General features: G+C 38.7%; 2 protein-coding genes across 4 annotated transcripts in view; both read left to right on the top strand.

The window, feature by feature from the left end:
• The window catches only part of SOS2 (SOS Ras/Rho guanine nucleotide exchange factor 2), a 100,856-nt gene extending 92,256 nt beyond the window's left edge, over nucleotides 1-8,600 (top strand). For both annotated transcript variants that reach the window (XM_079912198.1, XM_079912199.1), the window contains exons 22-23: nucleotides 5,513-5,622; nucleotides 6,631-8,600. In XM_079912198.1, the coding sequence (XP_079768324.1) occupies nucleotides 5,513-5,622; nucleotides 6,631-7,140 (620 nt within the window). In that variant the 3' untranslated portion in view covers nucleotides 7,141-8,600. The remainder of the gene's footprint in view (nucleotides 1-5,512; nucleotides 5,623-6,630) is intronic.
• A 182-nt stretch (nucleotides 8,601-8,782) lies between these two features.
• Nucleotides 8,783-16,521, top strand: VCPKMT (valosin containing protein lysine methyltransferase). Of its 2 annotated transcripts, XM_079912213.1 has the most exons (6): nucleotides 8,783-9,245; nucleotides 9,342-9,452; nucleotides 9,620-9,692; nucleotides 11,516-11,635; nucleotides 12,603-12,707; nucleotides 14,818-16,521. In XM_079912213.1, the coding sequence occupies exons 1-6, from the start codon at nucleotides 8,869-8,871 to the stop codon at nucleotides 14,830-14,832; spliced, it is 801 nt and encodes a 266-aa protein (XP_079768339.1). In that variant the 5' UTR covers nucleotides 8,783-8,868; the 3' UTR covers nucleotides 14,833-16,521. The 2 variants fall into 2 exon arrangements, with proteins under 2 accessions (XP_079768339.1, XP_079768338.1); XM_079912212.1 differs by lacking the exon at nucleotides 14,818-16,521 and having other exon boundaries at nucleotides 12,603-13,978.
• The last annotated feature ends 4,582 nt before the right edge of the window (nucleotides 16,522-21,103 follow it).

Genomic DNA, 21,103 nt, shown 5'->3' on the forward strand with positions numbered 1-21,103 from the left:
CCTTTAAATTTAGAGATTCATGTATTTGATTTCTAGAAAGTGTTCCTTGTATCATTTTTTTAATAATTTCTTCCCTGCCATGTTCTCTGAGTCCCTTTTTGGAGCTTCTTTTCCATATTGTACATCCTAGATTCATCCTCTGATTTTCTTTTATCTCCTCTTGTCCATCTCTTTATGTGTTCTGTTTTCTGGGAGATTTCCTTACTTTATTGCCCAGCTTTTCTATTTTTTTTTCATCTATCATGATTTTGAATTTCTAAGAATTCATTCTAAATTCCCTCTGATCATGACATTTTTATATCATCCTAGTCTGGTTTCACTATTCAATTTTTGAAAAAAATTAATTTTGTTTCTGGTATGGTTTCTTTTCTGAGTTTCTTCTATTAGTTGTGGTCTTTCATATTGGAGGTTTTTCTTTCTTGTCTGGGATCCTTAGCTTTCTGTTCATATTTTAGAGTGAGGCAATATAAACTGATAGGAAGTGCGATATCTGTGGGCAAAGCTTGTTGCCTTGTAGGTTTCACTGTTAGACTGATAGAGTGATGAGAATTTTTTTTTGCTTAGGAAGTCCCCAAATTTCAGAATCTATGAGGCATTTTCTCTAAGAGTGTTTAGTTTCTCCAAAGAAAGATCTTTGAATCTTCTGCCTGGGAGATCTCTGCATTTAGTATGAAAATCTGTGTTTTCAGCACAGACTAGTGTTCGCAAATCTGAAGTTTAGATTCTCCAGAGAATAAAAACCCTCAGTCTCCTGCAGTGGTGGGAATGTGGTAATTGCCTGGCCTCACTAAGTGGAGAATAGGATTTGGGGGTTCTCACTGGCCCTTGTATAGACGTAATCATATCTTCTATTTTGACGTCCATGCCTTCCATTATACCAAGTGCCTTTAATTCCTGATCCCTCCTTTGGTTCTCTGGGGGCAAATTTGCTGCTGTTTGTCAGTCCCACTCACTATAGACATTTGGGTTTCATCTTCCTCCATTTGTCTCCTTCATGTACATTGTAGTCCACCTTGATGCATTGAAGCTTCAGGATCCAGATGTTTCCTGGCTTCATTGGAGTTTGTGCATGTTTCTTATTTTCCTGGTTGTTCAGCAGTGGAAATGTATTTACTACATATATTAGTTTCTAGTGCTTCTGTAACAAAGTGCCACAAACTGAGTGGCTTAAGGTCCAGTTCTGGAGGCTAGAAGTCTGAAAATCAAGGTGGCAGGGCTGTGCTCCCTCTGAAACCTGTACAGGAGAATCTTTCCTTACCTCTTCTGGCATTTGCTGGCAATCCTTGGCATCCTTTGGTTGGTAGATACATCACTTTAATCTCTGCCTCTGTTGTCACATGGCCATCTTCTCCTTGTATCTCATTTTCTCATCTCCTGGTTTTTTTTTTTTTGCGGTACGTGCGCCTCTCACCGCCGCGGCCTCTCCCGCTGCGGAGCACAGGCTCCGGACACGCAGGCCAGCGGTCACGGCCCACGGGCCCAGCCGCTCCACGGCACACGGGACCCTCCCGGACTGGGGCACGAACCCGCGTCCCCTGCATCGGCAGGCGGACTCCCAGCCACTGCGCCACCAGGGAAGCCCTCATCTCCTGTTTTTATAAAGACACCAGTCATACACAATTCAGGCTCACTTTCATCCTAACTTGATTACATATCTGTAAAGACTATATTTACAAATACGGTCACATTCATAGGTGCTGGGGTTAGGGCTTCAACATAACTTCTGTGGGGGGGACACAGTTCAACCCATAACAGTATGCCATTTGAGAACCAGGAATTCTAGACATTATTCTGGGTGGTAGTAAAATACATTTTCCATATGATAAAGAAAATCATGTTTTGAATTTTAATAGAAAATATTGAGAATAACTGCATAAAATTCTGAACATCTTAAAATCCTGAAAGAAAAGTATGAAAAGTGCTCACATAAAATGGGAAAAACAGCAAGACTGCATTAACAATGGGCATGAATAGACAGTTTACATCAAAATATGAGCAAGCCTATGTTAAAAGATACTCATATATTACTTATCCCTTGTAAATTGATATATTAGTATGATCCTTTTGGAAAGAAATCTGAAAACAACGTATCAAACCAAAAAAATGTTCACACCCTTTGGTTATTCATTCAGTAGAGAATTGAGTACTTGGTACCAGCTACTCTGCCAAGTACTAAGGATTCAACAGCAAACTAGAAAGACAAAGTCTCTGCCTTCATTAATACTGAATACCAAAAAATTTTTGTGAAGAAATCACGTACATGAAGATCACATTGTTCATCCTGCTTCTGTGGTTTTTCTACTTTACTTTTAGCTCCTTAGTCTCTCTTGCTGGTTTCTCTTCATTTTCCCAACCTATTAACATTGGAAGGCCCTAAGTCTCTGAATCTCTTTTCTTCTCACTCACTTGGTGTCTCGTTCACTGTTACATCATCTATATGATGATAATTCCCCAATTTTTTTTCTCTGCCCAGAACCTGTCTCTTGACCTTTAGGCTTATGTATTCAGTGACCTGTTCGACATCTCTATTTGGATATCATCTCCTCTAAAGTTGTTCTTCCCATTGCCGCCTCTTCTCAGTTATAACCACATTTGTCTAATTGCTGAGGCTGAAAATATTAGTTATCATTACTTCTTTCTTTTTCTCATACCCCAAATGTGATCCGTCAACAGGTCTTATTTACTTTCAAAATATATCCAGGATCTAACCATTTCTTTACTGCTGCCACCTTGGTCCAAGCGACCACCATCACTTACCTGGTTTATTATAGTAGCATCCTAACTTCCCACCTTCCACACTTTAGTCTGTTTTCAATACAGCAACTAGGTCCTTTTAGCATGTAGGTTAGACTCTTCTCACCTGTACTTAAAGCCAGTGGCTTTCCATCTTAGAGTAACAGCCAAAGCTCCTTCAAAAGGACCCGTAAGGTCCTATGCAGTTTGGCCTTCTTTGATCTATCAGACTTCATCAGCTACTCTTCTCTTCTGTTGTTTACTCTGCTCCAGCTACTGTGCCTCCTGAACAAAATGGACAAATTCCCACATCAGGACTTCTGCTCTTGCTCTTCCCTTCGCTTAGAGTGCTCTTCACCCTTCTGGCCTCATGGCATGCTCCCTTGCCTCCTTCAGGCTTTTGCTTGGTGTTACCTGAGTGAGGCCTTCCCTGATCACCCTCTTTTAAATTGCTCCCCCTTCCCTACCTAATATTTCTTCTTTTAACTTATAGCCATTCTACTTAATTATCATGTTTATTCTCTCTTATCAACCTAGAACATAAGCTCCAGAAGGACATGAATTTTTGCTTCCTGTTCACTGCTGTATCACTAGTGCCTAGAAGAGTGCTGGCACTATAGCAGATGCACAATAAATACTTGTTGAGTGGATGGACAAGTGAATGATAAAAAATTGGAAGTAACTTACATAGCTAGCTAACATTACAGAAATTGTTAAGTAAATTATCCTACATTCACTGGTTTGGAATACTAAGGTTATTTAAAATGCTCACAAAACCTGTATAATCTTGTGGAGAAGTGCTCTTAATAGAAAATAAAATTGAAGTTGAACTTCACACTTCAACGAGGGTTACTGAGTGCCTCCTATGGAGAAACATTCTGCATTTAAGTGGTTAAGTGGGCTGACTGTAGAGTCAGACTCAGAAACTTTCACAGCTATCCCATTATCATTAAGGTGTTTTCTGCTTCCATGAGCGTGTGTGTTTCTGTAAGGAAGAGAAGACTCAACTAAGTTTGCCTTAAGCAGTAAGAAAGCATTCTGACTCAGATAGCTGGAAGTCTGGAGGAAGGCTGCTTTAAGACTGGTTGATTCAGTTATTAATGATAACTTTAATGATGTTATTAAGGACCAGATTTCTTTTTGACTCTTGGTTGTTTTGTCCAGATTATCAGCTTTATCTGAGGCTGTTTTTCCTCAAGGTCATGAGAGTGGTGGCAGGAGTATTGGTTATGTGCTTCCTTGTTCAGTCAAGTGAGAAAGAGAGGTACAGAGAAAGACTGACAGACTGCTTTTCCAAAAGAGCAAGGAACTTCCTTTTCAGTAGCCTCTTGCAAACCTCCTTTCAAATTTCAGTAGTCTGAATTAGTTCATGTGTCGACAACCAGTTACTCTGGCTGAGGGAATGGTCTAATCAGGCCCCACCTGTGGAGCTAAGGGGTAAGATCAGCTTTCACTGAAGCACACAGCTGTATGCGTAAAAGAGAGGCAGATAAAAATCTGATCAAGTTAAGAAAGTGAGTCCGTTGTCTACTTCTTGACTGGAATTGGGGTGCCCTGGGCAGAATTGGCTGACTGAACCATATGGGATGGATTCATCATCACCAAGAGACAAAGACAGGGCAAAGTTTGCTGGGCAAGCAAAAGGAACATATTCACAGCAGGTACTGCCCTACCTAACCTCCTCACACCATCTGCCAGCACCCCATAGGCATAATTTTTGTTTCTGCTACTGGCACGGTGAGCCATCAAGATACTCTGAGGTGACTGCAGAATCACGTGATCAGGACAGCAATTTTTGACATGGAGTAATGAGTGACATCTTTACTTGGATGTCCCATAAGCAGTTCACACAAATTCAGTGTGTTTAAAATTAAACTCACCAACTTCTTTCCCAACTAGCTCCTATAAACCCAATCTCAGTATAATGATAAACAAGCTATGATCACTATCTTTACACCAACTGTGTGTGGAGATATTAAAATAGGGAGTTGGTCCATAATTACAGGTATTTTTTTAACCATATGAAAAAGACAAAAGAAGTGAACGTGAAAATCGTTCTTATTCTATGTCTGGTTGGCATGTTTGGGGTAATTTTTCCTCTAATACTTTATTATTTTGTAAATTTCCTTTAATGCAGTTGTGTAATGTTTCCATTATCAATGAAAGACTTGCAAATAGAAGAGTCCTATGATACAACCCTACCCTATGGTCTCCTAGATGAAGGTTTTATTACTTGTGTGGAAATGTATCCAATAATAGCTGCTTCAGAAAATGCATGGTATTTTACACTGAGAATACTGTTGATTAGCTAAGGATTTAATTTTTGACTGTTGTCTAAAACCAGTCATCTACACTGCATGTTTATGTAAGTTAACATGATGTTAAAATAACAAGTAAAAATAATGTTCACTTCGGGAAAAAAAAGCATGGTCTCTGTTTATGGATGATCTTTCTCTGGAAGTTAGTACAGTTTATACAAACAAAAGGCTTTTCAGGGAGCAGAATCTCCTTATTAATCTTAATTGAATAGTATATTTTCATTTAGCAGTAGTACCTAGTATGTGCCAGGCACTACCACTGTGTTACATGCTACGGATATGAAAATAAATACACACTGCCCTCAGAAAGCTTACACCTTAATGGAGAGGATAGCTAAACCAACAGTCAGCTACAGTACAGTCTGACAGATACCATAGCAGAGGTGATCACAGATTGAAGTAAAGTTTTGTCTTATGATTGCATTGTGACTTGTGGTTAAACTAATCTTTTTTACCCCCAGAGTCTTTCTTTAGTTCGTGTGGTAGTTTACATAAACTAAGTGAAGAGCCACTGATTCCTCCTCCACTTCCTCCTCGAAAAAAATTTGATCATGATGCTTCAAATTCCAAGGTAAGGAATTCCCTGGTGGTCCAGTGGTTAGCTGCGGGCTTCCACTGCAGGGGCACAGGTTCCATCCTTGGTTAGGGAACTATAGATCCTGCATGCTGCGCCTTGTGGCCAAAAAACAAAAACAAAAAATCAAATTCCAAGGTAGTCCACAGGACTTAGGTTTGCCTCAACTTATTCAAAGTTGTGAATCTTCAAAATAGTGCTTGTTCTTATAAAGAGTCTGTCAGTTACAATTTGGTCACCCATTATGGCTTTTAAATATTTAGGTTGTTTTATTTAGAAAAATACCTTAAATAATTGTTTAATCCTCATAATAATTTTTCTAAAAAAAGAGGCTGGGCAGATTCACAGATGCTCAGAAGTACTTTTATTTCTGGTGGAGATGGAAAGAACTGTAGTATTCAAACCATTCTCCAAACTTTCAACTGGTGCTTCTCAAACTTTAGGTTGCGTCAGAAGCACCTGGAAGGCTTGTTAAAACTAGATGGCCAGAGTTTCTGATTCAGTAGGTCTGGGGTGGAGCCCACGAATTTGCATTTCTAACGAGTTCCCTACTAGTGTTGATGTTGCTGATCCCTGGATCACACTTTGAGAACCACCACTGAGCTTCACTAGGGATAGTAGAAGTAAATGGCCAAAAAGCAGAAGCTGGATATTAAGTCCTCTTGTCCTTTCGTGTCCTTTCATGTTTACAAAGCTATATATTCTTTTTACTCACTTGCCCATTATTATAAATAAAACCATATATTTATAAACTGTATATATAAGGCAAGATAATCTGAGGCTTTATAAGATTTCAATTAAAACATCTCATATATCAAAATATTAAACTGGGCCCTGAGTGAAACTGGGAGTAATTTACTCATAAATCTGATCATTAAACCAGATTAACCTGTTTTGAGGCTGTGGATTTAACTTAACACATAAGAATTCTTTAGTCTTTTTAAAACTTTTTCTTACAGATTTTTCAGGAGAACAGAGGTATAATTTAATCTTTTTGTTTTTGAGGGAACTATGAAATCTGATGATGACCCCCCTGCTATTCCGCCAAGACAGCCTCCTCCTCCAAAGGTAAAACCCAGAGTTCCTGCTCCTTCTGGTGCATTTGACGGGCCTCTGCATAGTCCACCACCGCCGCCGCCGAGAGATCCTCTTCCCGATACCCCTCCACCAGTTCCCCTTCGGCCTCCAGAACACTTTATAAACTGTCCGTTTACTCTTCAGCCACCTCCACTGGGACATCTTCACAGAGATCCAGACTGGTTCAGAGACGTTAGTACGTGTCCAAATTCTCCAAACACTCCTCCTAGCACACCCTCTCCAAGGGTACCACGTCGATGCTACGTGCTCAGTTCTAGTCAGAATAATCTTGCTCATCCTCAAGCTCCCCCTGTTCCACCAAGGCAGAATTCAAGCCCTCACCTACCAAAACTGCCACCAAAGACTTACAAACGGGAGCTTTCGCAGCCCCCATTGTATAGACTGCCTTTGCTAGAAAATGCAGAAACTCCTCAATGACCCTAGCCATATGTAGTCATTGACACTGGAATGGTATTTGTAAAGTTTTTTTTTAATTTATTCAAAAAAGGCATAGTATTTTAGTACTTTTTAAAAATAATGCTCTTACAAAAATGCTACTGATCAAATAAGCTTTTAAAAATTGGAAAAATAAAAATACAGAAGTCCTTTACCATTATCCTCAGGTGATCAGTAGCATTGCCTTGTCTTGGATCCTCAGTGCTGCCCAAAGGCCAGTATAAAGAATTTATATTTGCACTGTAGACTCTGCTAAAATATGGTTTAAAGTGACATTGATTGCACTGAAGGGGGATAGTGCATTTGTGGAATTTTTCAAATTTGAGTAACAGATGACTTTTTAAGGCAGTGAATTTATACACATATAGGGGGTGCGTGGTGATACTGAGTTTTAAGCCTCTTTGACCATCTTCTAGTTTTTACATTTAGGAAGATCGTGAATAACACCCACTGTTCTTAAACTCTTTAATGCCATGTCTTAAAAGCCAGAATTTGCTGCTGAAGACAAAAGTGAAAAATAGAACGAAAATAATAGAATGCACTGTTTATTGTTTTGTCGAAATGTAAACAGACTACCTAACCCAATCATAGAGGAAAAAAGGGCATATATCTTATACAGATGTGCCTTTTTGTTTTTGCAGACTATGGTGTCTTTAGCTAACGAGTTGCCTATTATTTTGGAAAACAAAGTTAATATGCCATACATGTACAGTTTTGTTTATATTGTACATTTAAAGATAATGCTAATAACCTATATAAATTTATGTGACTCAAGGCCTATAATACAGTCTGCTACTTTACTAATTCATAAAGCTGGAGGATAAGTTTCTTATGGCATAGGAACCAACTGCATTGCCTTCAAAACCAAGTAACTTTCTCTATAAATCTCGTGTTAACTAAAAATTTTTGAAGTATTTTTTTAGATTGGTAATATTTAAACCAGCAGACACTTAAAGCTTTATTAAACTTTTTAATCAGAGACGTGATTAAAACTTTTATTTGCCATTTGTACTCCTTCGTTCTAAGTGATGAAAAGGCGTGTTTTCCTCTTAGTGCCGTAGCAGCAGTTGTAAAGTAGCCAAAAGCCACATTGTTTATTTACTGGTCTGTGGCCTTTTACTGTGCTTTGTATCAGAGTTCCTAACAAGATTAATAAATCACCCCAGTCTTAATTTTTAAAAGACGTTTAAAATATGTGTTTTCATTATAAGGAACAAGGGGGTAAGATTGTTGAGTTCTGTAGAAGTAATATATACACACATTTTCAATAATTTGTGCAATTTAAGTTCCATAATCCCAAAGAATTTAAGTGATGTAAACTTCAGAGGGATAACTTTTTCTTCACCGTTAAACGCAGTCACAAGCTTCTTGCAACCATTTTTACGCATTCTGAAGAAAAATTAGGAGCATGTTAGGAATTCTCTGTAAGCAGGATTATAGCCATCCTTGGTAGGATCTTGGAAGCTGCCTTGATTTAAGGCCAGTAATAAAAAAAAAAAAAAAAAAAACAGTGTGAATCAACCTCCAACTAGATAAAAACACTCAGGTTGGCTTTGTCCGGAAAAGTAATTTCAACTGCCCGTTCGTTGAGGCCGACTTGTAATTTAGGGGAGAACGAGACGGTTCCGCGCGCAGGGTAAACCTTGGCCTGCGGCTGGGCCACGCCGGTGGAACGTTGCCTTCCGGTCTTTGTGTCTTCGCGCACGCGCTATGGCGCCAACTCCGCCTCCTGGAGGCGCCGGGCCCCTTGCAAGGCGGGGCCCGGGGCGGTCTTGTGGGTGTGACGTCACTGCGCTCGATACTCAGTGTTGCCGGGCGGCGATGGCGGCTTCCCTGGAGTCCTCCGGGGAGGAGCAACTGCGGAACTTTGTGCGAGTTTTGGAGAAGCGAGATGGCACGGTGTTACGACTACAGCAGTACGGCTCCGGCGGCGTGGGTTGCGTTGTTTGGGACGCTGCCATCGTCCTTTCTAAATACCTGGAAACGCCCGGGTTTTCCGGCGATGGGGCCCACGCGCTGAGCCGGCGGTCGGTGCTGGAGCTGGGCTCTGGCACCGGGGCCGTGGGGCTCATGGCTGCTACACTCGGGTAAGAGCTTGGCGGGAGGGGACGCCGCTTTTCGGGAAACCCCGGTTACTGGCTTCCCATCCTTGTGCCTACACCTCAGGCACCGTTATTTTATAGGGCAGATGTCATAGTCACCGACCTAGAGGAATTGCAAGACTTGCTGAAGATGAATATTAATATGAACAAGCATCTTGTCACTGGTTCTGTTCAAGCCAAGGTACTGAAATGGTTTGTATGGCCTTTCAGCTTGTTTTAAGATAACTGTAGTTTGCTTTAAATTGTGTTACACTAAAAGCATGGTTAATACGAAGGGGACTTTCTGGGTCTTGTTTGTAAAACAGGAATATTTTAAATTAGTGAAACAACAGTTTAAAATATTGGTTGACATTTTTAAGGGGGGAAGAAATAGAAGACTTTCCTTCTCCTCCAGACTACATCCTGATGGCCGACTGCATATACTATGAAGAGGTGAGTATTTAATAGTGAAGGCTCTTCCTTTAGAAGATTTAAACCGTATTTGGTGGATTCTAAAGCACGCATTTCTTCGCATTTTAACATCTCTGAATGCAGGATATTTGTTCCATAGTTGATGACACAGTAAAGAGAAAATAAAGGTCACCAGGAACTACATATATATACACTCATGATTAACATAGAGGTCCATGAAGCATATCGAGAAAAGTGTTATGTGCATTTTGCGAGAGGTGTCTGTAAAATTTTTAAAGGATTTTGCCATTTGGATCTCCTGTAAAAGACTAAGATTTCTTTTTTTTTTTTTTAGTTATTCCTAGTGAATGTGTTAATCACGACATTAATAATTAAGTTGCATCGTAAAGAATTCATTGTTCTGTGGCAAGATTTATTATATTTATATAATGATTTTTTTTAGAATATCAGTTTGTGTAGTGTTGTGGGCATCACTCATTTTTTTCAATAATGAGCATTGAACCAACTTATGTTCTAGTTAGGGTTGGACTTGCTTTTGTAGGTAAATTGTTGATTGTTTAAATCCCAAGTTAAATTATATTAAATTAAATTTTAAGAGTGCAGTCAATTTCATTTGCTTACCCATGGGGACTCCAAAATGCAATCACTTGAATCCTTTCTCTGGAAACTGAAATTAATATGATGGTTGATTAGTTAAGAAGAGTTTACTAATCATCAGTTACAGAGCTGTAACTACGTTTACTTGTTTGGATTGATTCAAAGATGGATGAATTGCCAAAGAAGATATACAGAGTGCCAACAAACACATGAAAGAATGCTCAACATCACTAATCATTAGAGAAATGCAAATCAAAACTACAATGAGATATCATCTCACACCAGTCAGAATGGCCATCATCAAAAAATCTAGAAACAATAAATGCTGGAGAGGGTGTGGAGAAAAGGGAACCCTCTTACACTGTTGGTGGGAATGTAAATTGATACAGCCACTGTGGAGAACAGTATGGAGGTTCCTTAAAAAGCTACAAATAGAACTACCATATGACCCAGCAATCCCACTACTGGGCATATACCCTGAAAAAACCATAATTCAAAAAGAGTCATGTACCAAAATGTTCATTGCAGCTCTATTTACAATAGACCAGAGATGGAAAGAACCTAAGTGTCCATCATCGGATGAATGGATAAAGAAGATGTGGCACATATATACAATGGAATATTACTCAGCCATAAAAAGAGACGAAATTGAGCTATTTGTAATGAGGTGGATAGACCTAGAGTCTGTCATACAGAGTGAAGTAAGTCAGAAAGAGAGAGACAAATACCGTATGCTAACACATATATATGGAATTTAAAAAAAAAAAAATGCCATGAAAAACCTAGGGGTGAAACAGGAATAAAGACACAGACTTACTAGAGAATGGACTTGAGGCTATGGGGAGGGGGAAGGGTAAACGGTGACAAAGCGATAAAGAGGCATGGACATATATACACTACCAAACGTAAGGTAGATGGCTAGTGGGAAGCAGCCACATAGCACAGGGAGATCAGCTCGGTGCTTTGTGACCGCCTGGAGGGGTGGGATAGGGAGGGTGGGAGGGAGGGAGACGCAAGCGGGAAGAGATATGGGAACATATGTATATATATAACTGACTCATTTTGTTGTGAAGCTGAAACTAACATACCATTGTAAAGCAATTATACTCCAATAAAGATGTTAAAAAAAAAAAAAAGATGGATGAATTGTAGGGAAATTATAATTACCCCCCCACCTCCCCTACTCCCTTTTATAGTAAACATATAAATTTTTAAAAGTCATAAAAATCATATTCCTTTTTGAACAGTCTTTGGAGCCACTGTTGAAAACCCTAAAAGATCTCAGTGGATCTGAGACTTGTATTATATGTTGTTATGAACAACGAACAATGGGAAAAAATCCAGAAATCGAGAAAAAATATTTTGAGGTGAGTACTGTACTAGATCTACCTTTGTAGTGATTACCCTTCAGAGAGGCTATATGTGACTTTGTGTTAAAGTGTATTGTGGTAATTTTGAGTAGGGAAAACATTCTGCTTGTATGAACCCAAGGAGAGGATCAGGATCCTTCATAGCACACCATTCTAATAACCGCCAGCCTCCCTCCCCACCGCCTTTTTAATCTTTTCTGGTTATTTATTTATTTTTCTTTTCTAACTTGTCGATCTGTAAAACAATGTAAAATAATAATGTGACACCCTTGTCTTTCCTGAGAAAGTTTTCAGCGTTTCTTTATGAAACATGTTGCTGGCTTTTAGGAACATGTTAATGATGTGTATATTATTTTTGGAGATGACATCATAGAAACATGACATGTGGTATCTTTTTATTTTAGTGTTTTCCACTGTATTTTTATGACCAGTGTATCCTACCTATTTCGAGATTTTTCTTTTTTTTTTCTTTTGAAAGAATTAAAGACCCACAGGAAGTTGCGGAAGTAGTACATAGAATCCCATTTATCCTTCACCCATCTTCCTCCAGTGGTCACCCAAGCCCTTTTTATGGGCAAAAATCCACCACATTACAAGTGACTCCTCATAAGGGTCCATCTGTATAGCCTTGCAGTTTTATCCTCTGAAAGGGTTACTTTGGGTAAAGTGACTCTTCATGACTCTGCCTCAGATATATGATGAAATGGTTTTTTAATTTTATGTTTTTCTTGAATATGAAGAATGTTAATAAACTTTTGAAATAATGTATAATTGAAAATTTTATTTTATTAATCAATTTCAGTTGAGTTAAAACATGTAAAATGCACATGTATCAAGTGCTTAGCTGAGTTTTTCATGTGCCCCTCCCCAGTCAGTACTCCAAAGGTAACCACCATTCTGATTTCTGTCACCACAGGATAGTTCATATTATTAACTATAAAGTATATCTTTTTTAAATTTATAGCTTCTTCAACTAGACTTTGACTTTGAAAAAATTCCTTTGGAAAAACATGATGAAGAATATCGAAGTGAAGATATTCACATTTTATACATCAGAAAGAAAAAATCGGTAAATACATATTTGGCTTTTCATCCTCTGAAGCAATTTCATTAGCTGGACACTGTCTCTGAGCTTGTGTGTGATGTAGATGTTAATTTTCAAGTGGGGAAACAGCTTTGATGAGTCACTGGACTCGGGCACTAACTCTCAGTGTTAAGATTGCCTAACCTACCTGGCCTCAGGTTTTTCCTCTAAAATAAGGCAGGCTTCTTTTGTAAAGGTCTTTTCTAGCTGTAAATTATATAGCTTTATTATTGGGCATTACCTCAGACAAGGAACTTAACTATTTATAAATTTCTGTTATCTGTTAGAGGTTTTAAAATGCCAGTTCTGTCCTTCGTGAACTCTCTCCAACTATTCATATGTTTTTTAATGGTCCAAGTAAACTATAAAAAGGTAGATCTGTCCAATAAAGAAAAATGCATTCAGTTAAGTAGAATTTATATATGTTCCCCTTTTTGGTTGCTTCCTTTACCTGTTATACTAATTACATTTTATGCACATTGCCTCTCTGATGCCTAGAATTTGAACCTGTAGAAAGGAAGAATTGTATCTCATCCATTTTTGTCCTCCAGCACCTTCTATATATGTGACTGGTATATGGCAGGGGCAAGATGAGTTTTATGAATTGAGAGTGCTAAATTTACTTAGTTCCATTTGTTTCTATTATCTTTCCTTTGAATTTGTGATGAAGTTTTCTGATTATGTGAATTCTTGCCAAAAGCAAATAATGTGTAATTTTTGGAGTCAAGACTAGGTGTTGAGACTGTAAGGAAAGAAGAGCTGTAGGATTAGTAATTCAGATCAATTATTATGTGGCATGGCGCTAGAGACAAAAAGACAAATTTAAAATGTTTTGTGCCTTAAGGGATCTGGTTTTAGCTGAAACCGTTGTATAGTTTTTAAAGTAGATTTTTTTTTTTTGAAGCATAAAGATTTTGTGTTTCCTAAATATGAAGGCTTTTTTTTCTTCAGAGAATCATTTGTTTCTTTAACTTGATATAACTTACATACTATAAAGTTTACCCTTTTAGAGTTTACAGCGATTTTTAGTATATTCACAGAATTGGACAACCATCACCACTTTTTAAACATTTTCATCACCCCAGAAAGAAACCCCATACCTGTTAGCAATTACTTCTTTATCCTGCCTCCCCCAACCCCTGACAACCACCAGTCTGTATCTCTGTGGATTTGCCTGTTCTGGACATTTCATACAGATGGAATCACACATTATGTGGCTTCCTGTGTCCGGCTTCTTTCATTCTGCAGTGTTTTCAAGGTGCATCCATGTTTTATAGTTGAATAATATTCCTTTGTATAGATATTACCACATCTCATCCATCCATTGATCAGTTGATGGGCATTTCTGTTGTTTCCACTTTTTGGCTCTAGGGAATAATGCTGCTGTGAATATTCATGGAAGAATTTTTGTGTGGCACATGTTTCAAATCTCTCCAGTGTATGTATACCCAGAGTAGAATTGCTAGGTCATACAGAAACTCTACATTTAACTTTTTGAGGACTTCCCAAACTGTTCCAAAGCTACTATACCATTTTCCTTTCTCACCAGCAATGTCTACAGGTCGCAGTTTCTCCACATCCTCACTAATACTTATTGTTGTCCATCTTTTTTATTGTAGTCATCTTAGTAGGTATGAAGTGGGTTTTATTTCCCTAATGACTGATGATGTTGAGTATCTTTTTTTTACTGACCTTTTGTACATCTTTACAGAAATCCTTTGCCTATTTTAAAATTGAGTTGACTTTTCACTGTTGGGTTGTAAACATTCTTTATATATCCTGGATACTAGACCCTTACCAGATATATGACTTCCAAGTACTTTCTCCCATTCTGTGGGTTGTCCTTTCGTTTTCTTGATAGTGTGTCCTTTGAAGCACAGAAGTTTTTAATTCTGATGATGTCCAATGTATCTGTTTTTTCTTTGGTTGCTTGTACTTCGGGCATCAGCAAAGACCATCTCTAAACATTATGAATGGCTGTTCATTTGAATTGCATTAGCCATTACTAGGAATATTGCCTAGTATTAAGTACCCAGTAAATACTTAATTTATGATAAGAAATCAGTGTTTTAAGGTTTCCATTTTTTTCTTATAGAAATTTCCGTCGTGAAATCTAGTCATCTTACCCAAGCCTCTAACAACGTGGGTAAGCTAACATTGTGAATGGAGCATGTGAATACAGCATGGGAAGATTGTGTTCACAGATTTTTCCAGCATGTCCTTAGGGATCCGATATATAGACAACCACCACGGGCTGCCTGCATTACGAAAAATGATTGACTGACTGCCTACCTGCCAATGGGCCTGAAATCCAACTTAGTTTACTTTTAGCTCGGCATCAAGTTCTGCTTAAAAGAAACATGTTTCAGTCACTCCTCAAATAAAAATAGGTACTGAGGTTAGCCTAAAGTCTGCCAAAAATAGTGAAAGTAGCATGGCTGACTTGGCGTATTTTCAGGAAAGTAGAGATAAGTTGATCCGGTTTCTAAAGAGAGGTGTCAATTACTATTTAATAATGTTTAAATTCAAATCAGTAAATTTTAGCTTGTCTTCAAGATAAATTTAAAAGAAGGTTTTTATTTTAACGTATTTATGCAGTGGTTTTTATCGTTAAGTATCTTCCACTTCATTGCTTTTAAGATAACTTTAATACTTGTGTTCTTTTACTTAAAAAAAAAAAAATGAAAATACTGTTTTGTGGCCAAGTTCTGTGCTTTTCCTTCACCACACTGACTACAGTATAATTTACTATGGGAGTTAGATAGTAGATTATACCATAGTCAGTTGATAAAGATGAAAGTAAGATATTGGGAGATTGGGAGGGAGGAAAAGGTATCTTTACAAAATTGTTTATTTGAGAATGGAGTGAAAATAAAAAGTCCGGCTTCAGGCTCTTGCATTGATGTGGCTCCTGCACTTTTCCTCACGTATAGCTTCCAGGAAAATGCGGCTAAAGTCACTGGTGTTAACTTGTTTATATGAAACAGAGAAAAGTATTTAAATGACTACAAATGTAGTTCTGTATACATTTATCAAATGATTTTGATTCTGTGTGGTCTCTGTTTTATGTTCTCATGAGAATCATCTGTTCACAGACTGATCTATCAGGACTTCAGTCGCATGGTTCCAAAGTGTAATGGTAACCAGATGGAATTCTGGTACTTACAGGCATTGGTGCTAGGTGGCACAATGTATATGTTAAAATAAACATTGTTTTTGAGATCCTGTGACTTTGAGAATGTTTCAGAAATAGCTTTTGAGAAAATGAACATTTAAAGACGGTGACTGGTTTCCAGAAAGAGCAAAAGCAGCCCTAGAGAAATTAAAGATTGACATCAAGAGAACAGTTCTTTCCTTCAGGCTTGCTTCAATCTTTAATGTTTGTTCTGCTGTTTTGTTTTTTTTTTTCCAAACTGCTCTTAGCATTTCATTAAGCAGTTTACTAAGCAGTTAGTGTAACCTAAGTATATGATACTTTTTTAGTTACAAATAATACCAGGTATTACTAGTGAAGTCTTAGAACAAACGACCACTTTCTGGCTTGTTTCATAACATTATAGAACTTGGTAGAAATTAGTTTAACATTCACCAGCAATAGTAGTCCATCCAGATTCCTCAGATACCCTTCACCCTCCTCCCATTTTCACTGTACTTCTAAAAAGAGTCGCTGTGGGTCTTCGCTGAAGTGCCCTTGACAGTCCTGTAATGAAAGCCCAGCTCCTTTACCTCAGACAGGTGACCATATACCAGAACTTCCTGGAGGGGTTGGGCTGAAGTCAGCCTCTTTGCAGCTTAGCCAGAATCACACCCTTGCTTGTGTGTGCTTCCTCTTCTTTCATGTCCTATTCCCACTCCTTTACTTATCACCTCCTTAATAAGTCACTTGCATACATTCATTGTCATCTGTTTCTGGGGAACTGACCTAATGGTACTGACTACAGAATTAAGTAATTTGTAACAGAAAGTCAAGTGAGTTTTATTAGCTTATTCTGGAATAAGGCCAAAGCAGAGGTTAAAAGGTGCCAATCCCCACGTTCTAGGATCAGAGAACCACGGTGATTAGGACCAGTAAGCACTGCAGGGCTTACTGAGGGGTGCCAGATCAGATAACACGTGCTATCACTAACCACCATCCCACAGACACCTGGGGAGGCCTGGGAGAGGTCTTCTTCTGGAGAAGTGCAGTGTTGGGGAAAGGGATTTAGTCCTTTGAGCTCTCATGAGGGAGGGAACGGAGTGCATCTGTACTCAGAAACCACAGGAGGGAGACCTGAGGGAGTAATTCAAGACCCAGGATGCCTCCAAGAAGGGGAGACAGCACCTTTTCCACCTGGTGTGGTTTGTCTTTACTCAGCAGATGAACACATCTGTTTAATCCCAGAGCGTGGGAATGGAATTGGAGAGGCACTGCGGGGACTGTCAGGCAGAGAGGCGTTAGAGATGGATCGTGCCGGCCTGAGGACTTGCACAGCAGCATGGGGAGGTTAAAAGGCAGGTGATGCAGCAGATGAGTGAGGCGTGATGCCACTGTCTGGGGGTCAGCCAGAATATAGGCAACTTTGAAATCTCAGTGGACTGCCAGGACCAGGAGGAACTGCTCAGTAGTGGGCCTCTGGTCTTCCAGGCGAGTGGGGGTTGCCGCTGTGCACAATGAAACACATAAGCTGCTTACCACAGTGCAGTGATGGCCAATTAGAAAGCCACCCCCCAGTAAGGCGGTGCTTCTCAAACTAGCTGTACATGGAAAGCTAAAAGCAAGCAGACCATGTCCAGGTCCCATCCCAGTCCAGTTAAACCAGAGGCATGGTATTTTTTGGTGAAGGGCTCTGGATGGTTTTAATGTTTAGCCTAAATTGAGAACTACTGCAATAAAGAAACCTCTTCTAGCATCTGCCTCCCAAGAAGGGAGCGAAGAAAAGGAAAGAGAAGTCTAAAAACCATCTGTGATTAAAGTGGGTCTATACTTTAAAGGGAGGGAAAGAGCTTTGAATCCGATGTGGCATTTTCTATGAAATGGTTTTAAAATAAACAGGGCTGAGTTTTAGAAACTAAATAGCTGAAAGTTTAGAGAATCTGGCCGAGAGGGTAAAGGTGATGCTACTCAAGAGTAAGGGGGGATTCAAGAGCTGGGAAAAGAAAATTGTTACAGGTGTAGCCTCCAGTGACTATATATCAGTTATAACTTTGAAGTCTTTTAAGGTTACATAGCTTTAAATCTTAACCTTCTACAGTTCATTACCAAGGGTCCACGGATCATATGTTTGGTGAATTTGGAAGTGAAGTTAGGTTATTTAAACTTATTTTAAAAAGTGTTAATAATCCAGAATGACTGTTAGTACAGCTTTTTACACAGCATACCTAGTTTCCTTGTTAAATGATGCCACATACAGTATTAACTCAGACTACAGACATTGTATTCATTTAAAAAAAAGTATGGGTCATAGAAATATGACTGTTGTTCCTAAGGTTCCCTGTAGATGGCATTGCTTGACTTTGTCTTTAAACAGTTTATAGATAGGAAGTTGTTAAAATAGAGTATTTTGAAATGGAATCACACTTGCATTTTAAAGGTGAAGTAAATTAGATTTTAAACAAATGTACCTATCATGAGTTGCTTTCAGAATATTATGTGGTTGTCTTAGTTCGTTTGGGCTGCTATAACAAAATACCATGGACTGGGTGGCTTATAAACAACAAATTTATGTAACAAATTTATTTCTCACAGTTCTGGGAGGCTGGGCAGTGCAAGATCAAGTTGCCAACTTCCTCCTAGGCAGCTGTATTATTGTAACCTCACAGGACAGAAAGGAGAAGGAACTCCCTGGGGTCTCTTTTATAGGGCACAAATCCCACTTATGAGAGCTTCACCCTCTTGACCTACTCGCCTCCCAAATGCCCTACCTCCAAATAACATCACACTGAGGGACTAGGTTTCAATATATGAATGGGAGAGTCGGGGGGTACAAACATTCAGGCCATAACAATAGTGTAAGTGAAAAGGGATTTTTTTCTTATAAAATTGTATTTATGTTTTTATTGCATTTTGATACACCTTTTGAAGTTTTGACTGTCATTCATATAGCTGCATACATTGCAATTCATAAACCATTTCTCTGCTATTGGTATCTTCCATGAGAGACGACATTGCAAAGTTCTAAAAATTAAATTCACCTTGAAAGTACCTTTTATATAATGCATGATCTTACATCTGAGGTACTTGAAACTTCTAATTAATTTCAATTAGTTTTTCAAACCAGTATACCTTCTTCATTAGAGTAGTAAGTAGCTTTTACATCAAAAGACTGAAGCTCTGTCTTTGGCTATATCACAGTTCTATAACTGATATTTGACTTTCAGTTTTAATTTTTCCTCAAGGAACATCAGGATTTGAAAGAGTTTTTGATTCACTGATAATAAACATTTTAGAAGTGGAATATTCAGTTTTCATACCATAGAGACCTTCAGGCTATATTTGAATTAGAAAAAGTTGGTGGCAACAGAATTTTACTGAAAATTAATCAGGTAATGGAAAGACAGAGTTTTCACTTTAAATGATTTTGGGTAGGAAAACAAATTCTGAAATCATTTTCACCAGTTTGGTTAAAACTGTTAGGTGTTTGGGGTCATTTAAGACATTGTCTTAGGTCCTTTTGTGTTGAAGTTCTGGTAAAGATCTAGTGAGTCCATCAACTGTGAGATACATTTTATGTAATTCATTATTAATAACATAGTTTTCAAATAATAGGTTTTAAAATATGTTAGAGCAAATTATCTCTATGATAATGTTTTTCTCACAAGCATTCTGAAAACTATCAGCACAAGCCTTGAGACCAGATTATCTGGATTTAAATCCCAATTCCGCCATTTACTTAGCTCTGTGACTCTGTGCCTCAGTTTCCTCCTTTGTGAGGTGAGGATCATAATAAATTGCCTCATAGTTTGCCATGGGGATTAAATTAGTTTAATACATGGAATATCTGGCACACAGTAAGCCTTCAATAAATGTTGTGATTATACTAGAGATGGAATTACTTTACATTAGGGGATGGGAAAATGTAATAATACAAGTCTGTGTTGCAGTGCGAAATCTGGGCTTTTTTTTTTTTTTTTTTTTTGCCTTACGCTGGCCTCTCACTGTTGTGGCCTCTCCCATTGTGGAACACAGGCTCCGGACGCGCAGGCTCAGCGGCCATGACTCACGGGCCCAGCCGCTCTGCGGCATGTGGGATCTTCCTGGACCAGGGCACGAACCCGTGTCCCCTGCATCGGCAGGCGGACTCTCAACCACTGCGCCAGCAGGGAAGCCCTGGGCATCTTTTTTAGAGTATAGAGCCCTTATGAACATCACTGCCTCATCATGGTGGGAATGGCACCTGGGGTGGGAGGAGCCTGAGAACACTGTTGCACGGTACTGTTAGTTGAACAAGTAAGCAATTTAGAAAGAAGGAAAAGGTATAGTGGAAGGAAAACCTTTGTTTGCTGTTCATTTTTATGGTTTTAAAGCAAGTGCCATGAGCATTCAGAGGCCAACAAAAACAGAGGAAATCCTCATTTCCAAATAACGGAGCCTGGGCTTGCTGGCTGGAGCTCCAAGATTCCACCATCCTGGACCCTTAGCGAATTTTTCCTTCTGTGGTTCTTATCTGTATTAAACTGAGACCAGATAAGTAGTAGATAAGTGGCACCAGGTCATTTTTCTGAAGTCTGGGGCTTGATATATCTGCATAATTACTTTCGGAGTTTAGATGTGTTCATTCTAAAAGAGCAAGGTGACTATGAAGTACTTGTGTAGCAGTTGCCTCCTGGATAAACCGTCTTTTACCATGTAATCAGTATATACGATGGGTTGCAGGAGCTTAGTTTAACTAATCCCTCAGGCTGACTATGTCTGTACCAACAGATAAGAATGAGAGTCAGAACCGTGAATTGCATCTGCTTCTCCGCCAGCCAGAGTAAAATAGCACAAGTGCTTAACTGCATTATATTAAACTTTCAAGATCTTTTTGTTTGCAATTGATGGAAAAGATTGTCATGAACACTAGATAGCTGGCCTTAATTTTTAGAAACATCTATTGCTTACCTGTAATACACTTACTTTGGTGAAGGATAAGTTCACACTTTAATATTCACAAGGTTAGAAACAATGATATTTCTTCTTTGCAAAACAAAATTAAGTCTTTTGAAAAAGAGCTGTTCTAGATGCAGTCCTTACAGGGTTAAATGTTGAGTACTTAGCAGATTTCCTTCATGTCATTAGCTCTAATGAAGTACCGCTGGCAGTCTGTTAAACCCTTGACGGGTCAGTGCTTTTAAAAACTCTTGAGTAATTTTTTAAAAGTTAACTTTTATTCCAAGTTGTTAATCTTCTGAAGTCCTGGCAT

Source organism: Stenella coeruleoalba (genome assembly GCF_951394435.1).
Source record: "Stenella coeruleoalba genome assembly, chromosome: 2".
NCBI classification, from domain to species: domain Eukaryota; kingdom Metazoa; phylum Chordata; class Mammalia; order Artiodactyla; family Delphinidae; genus Stenella; species Stenella coeruleoalba.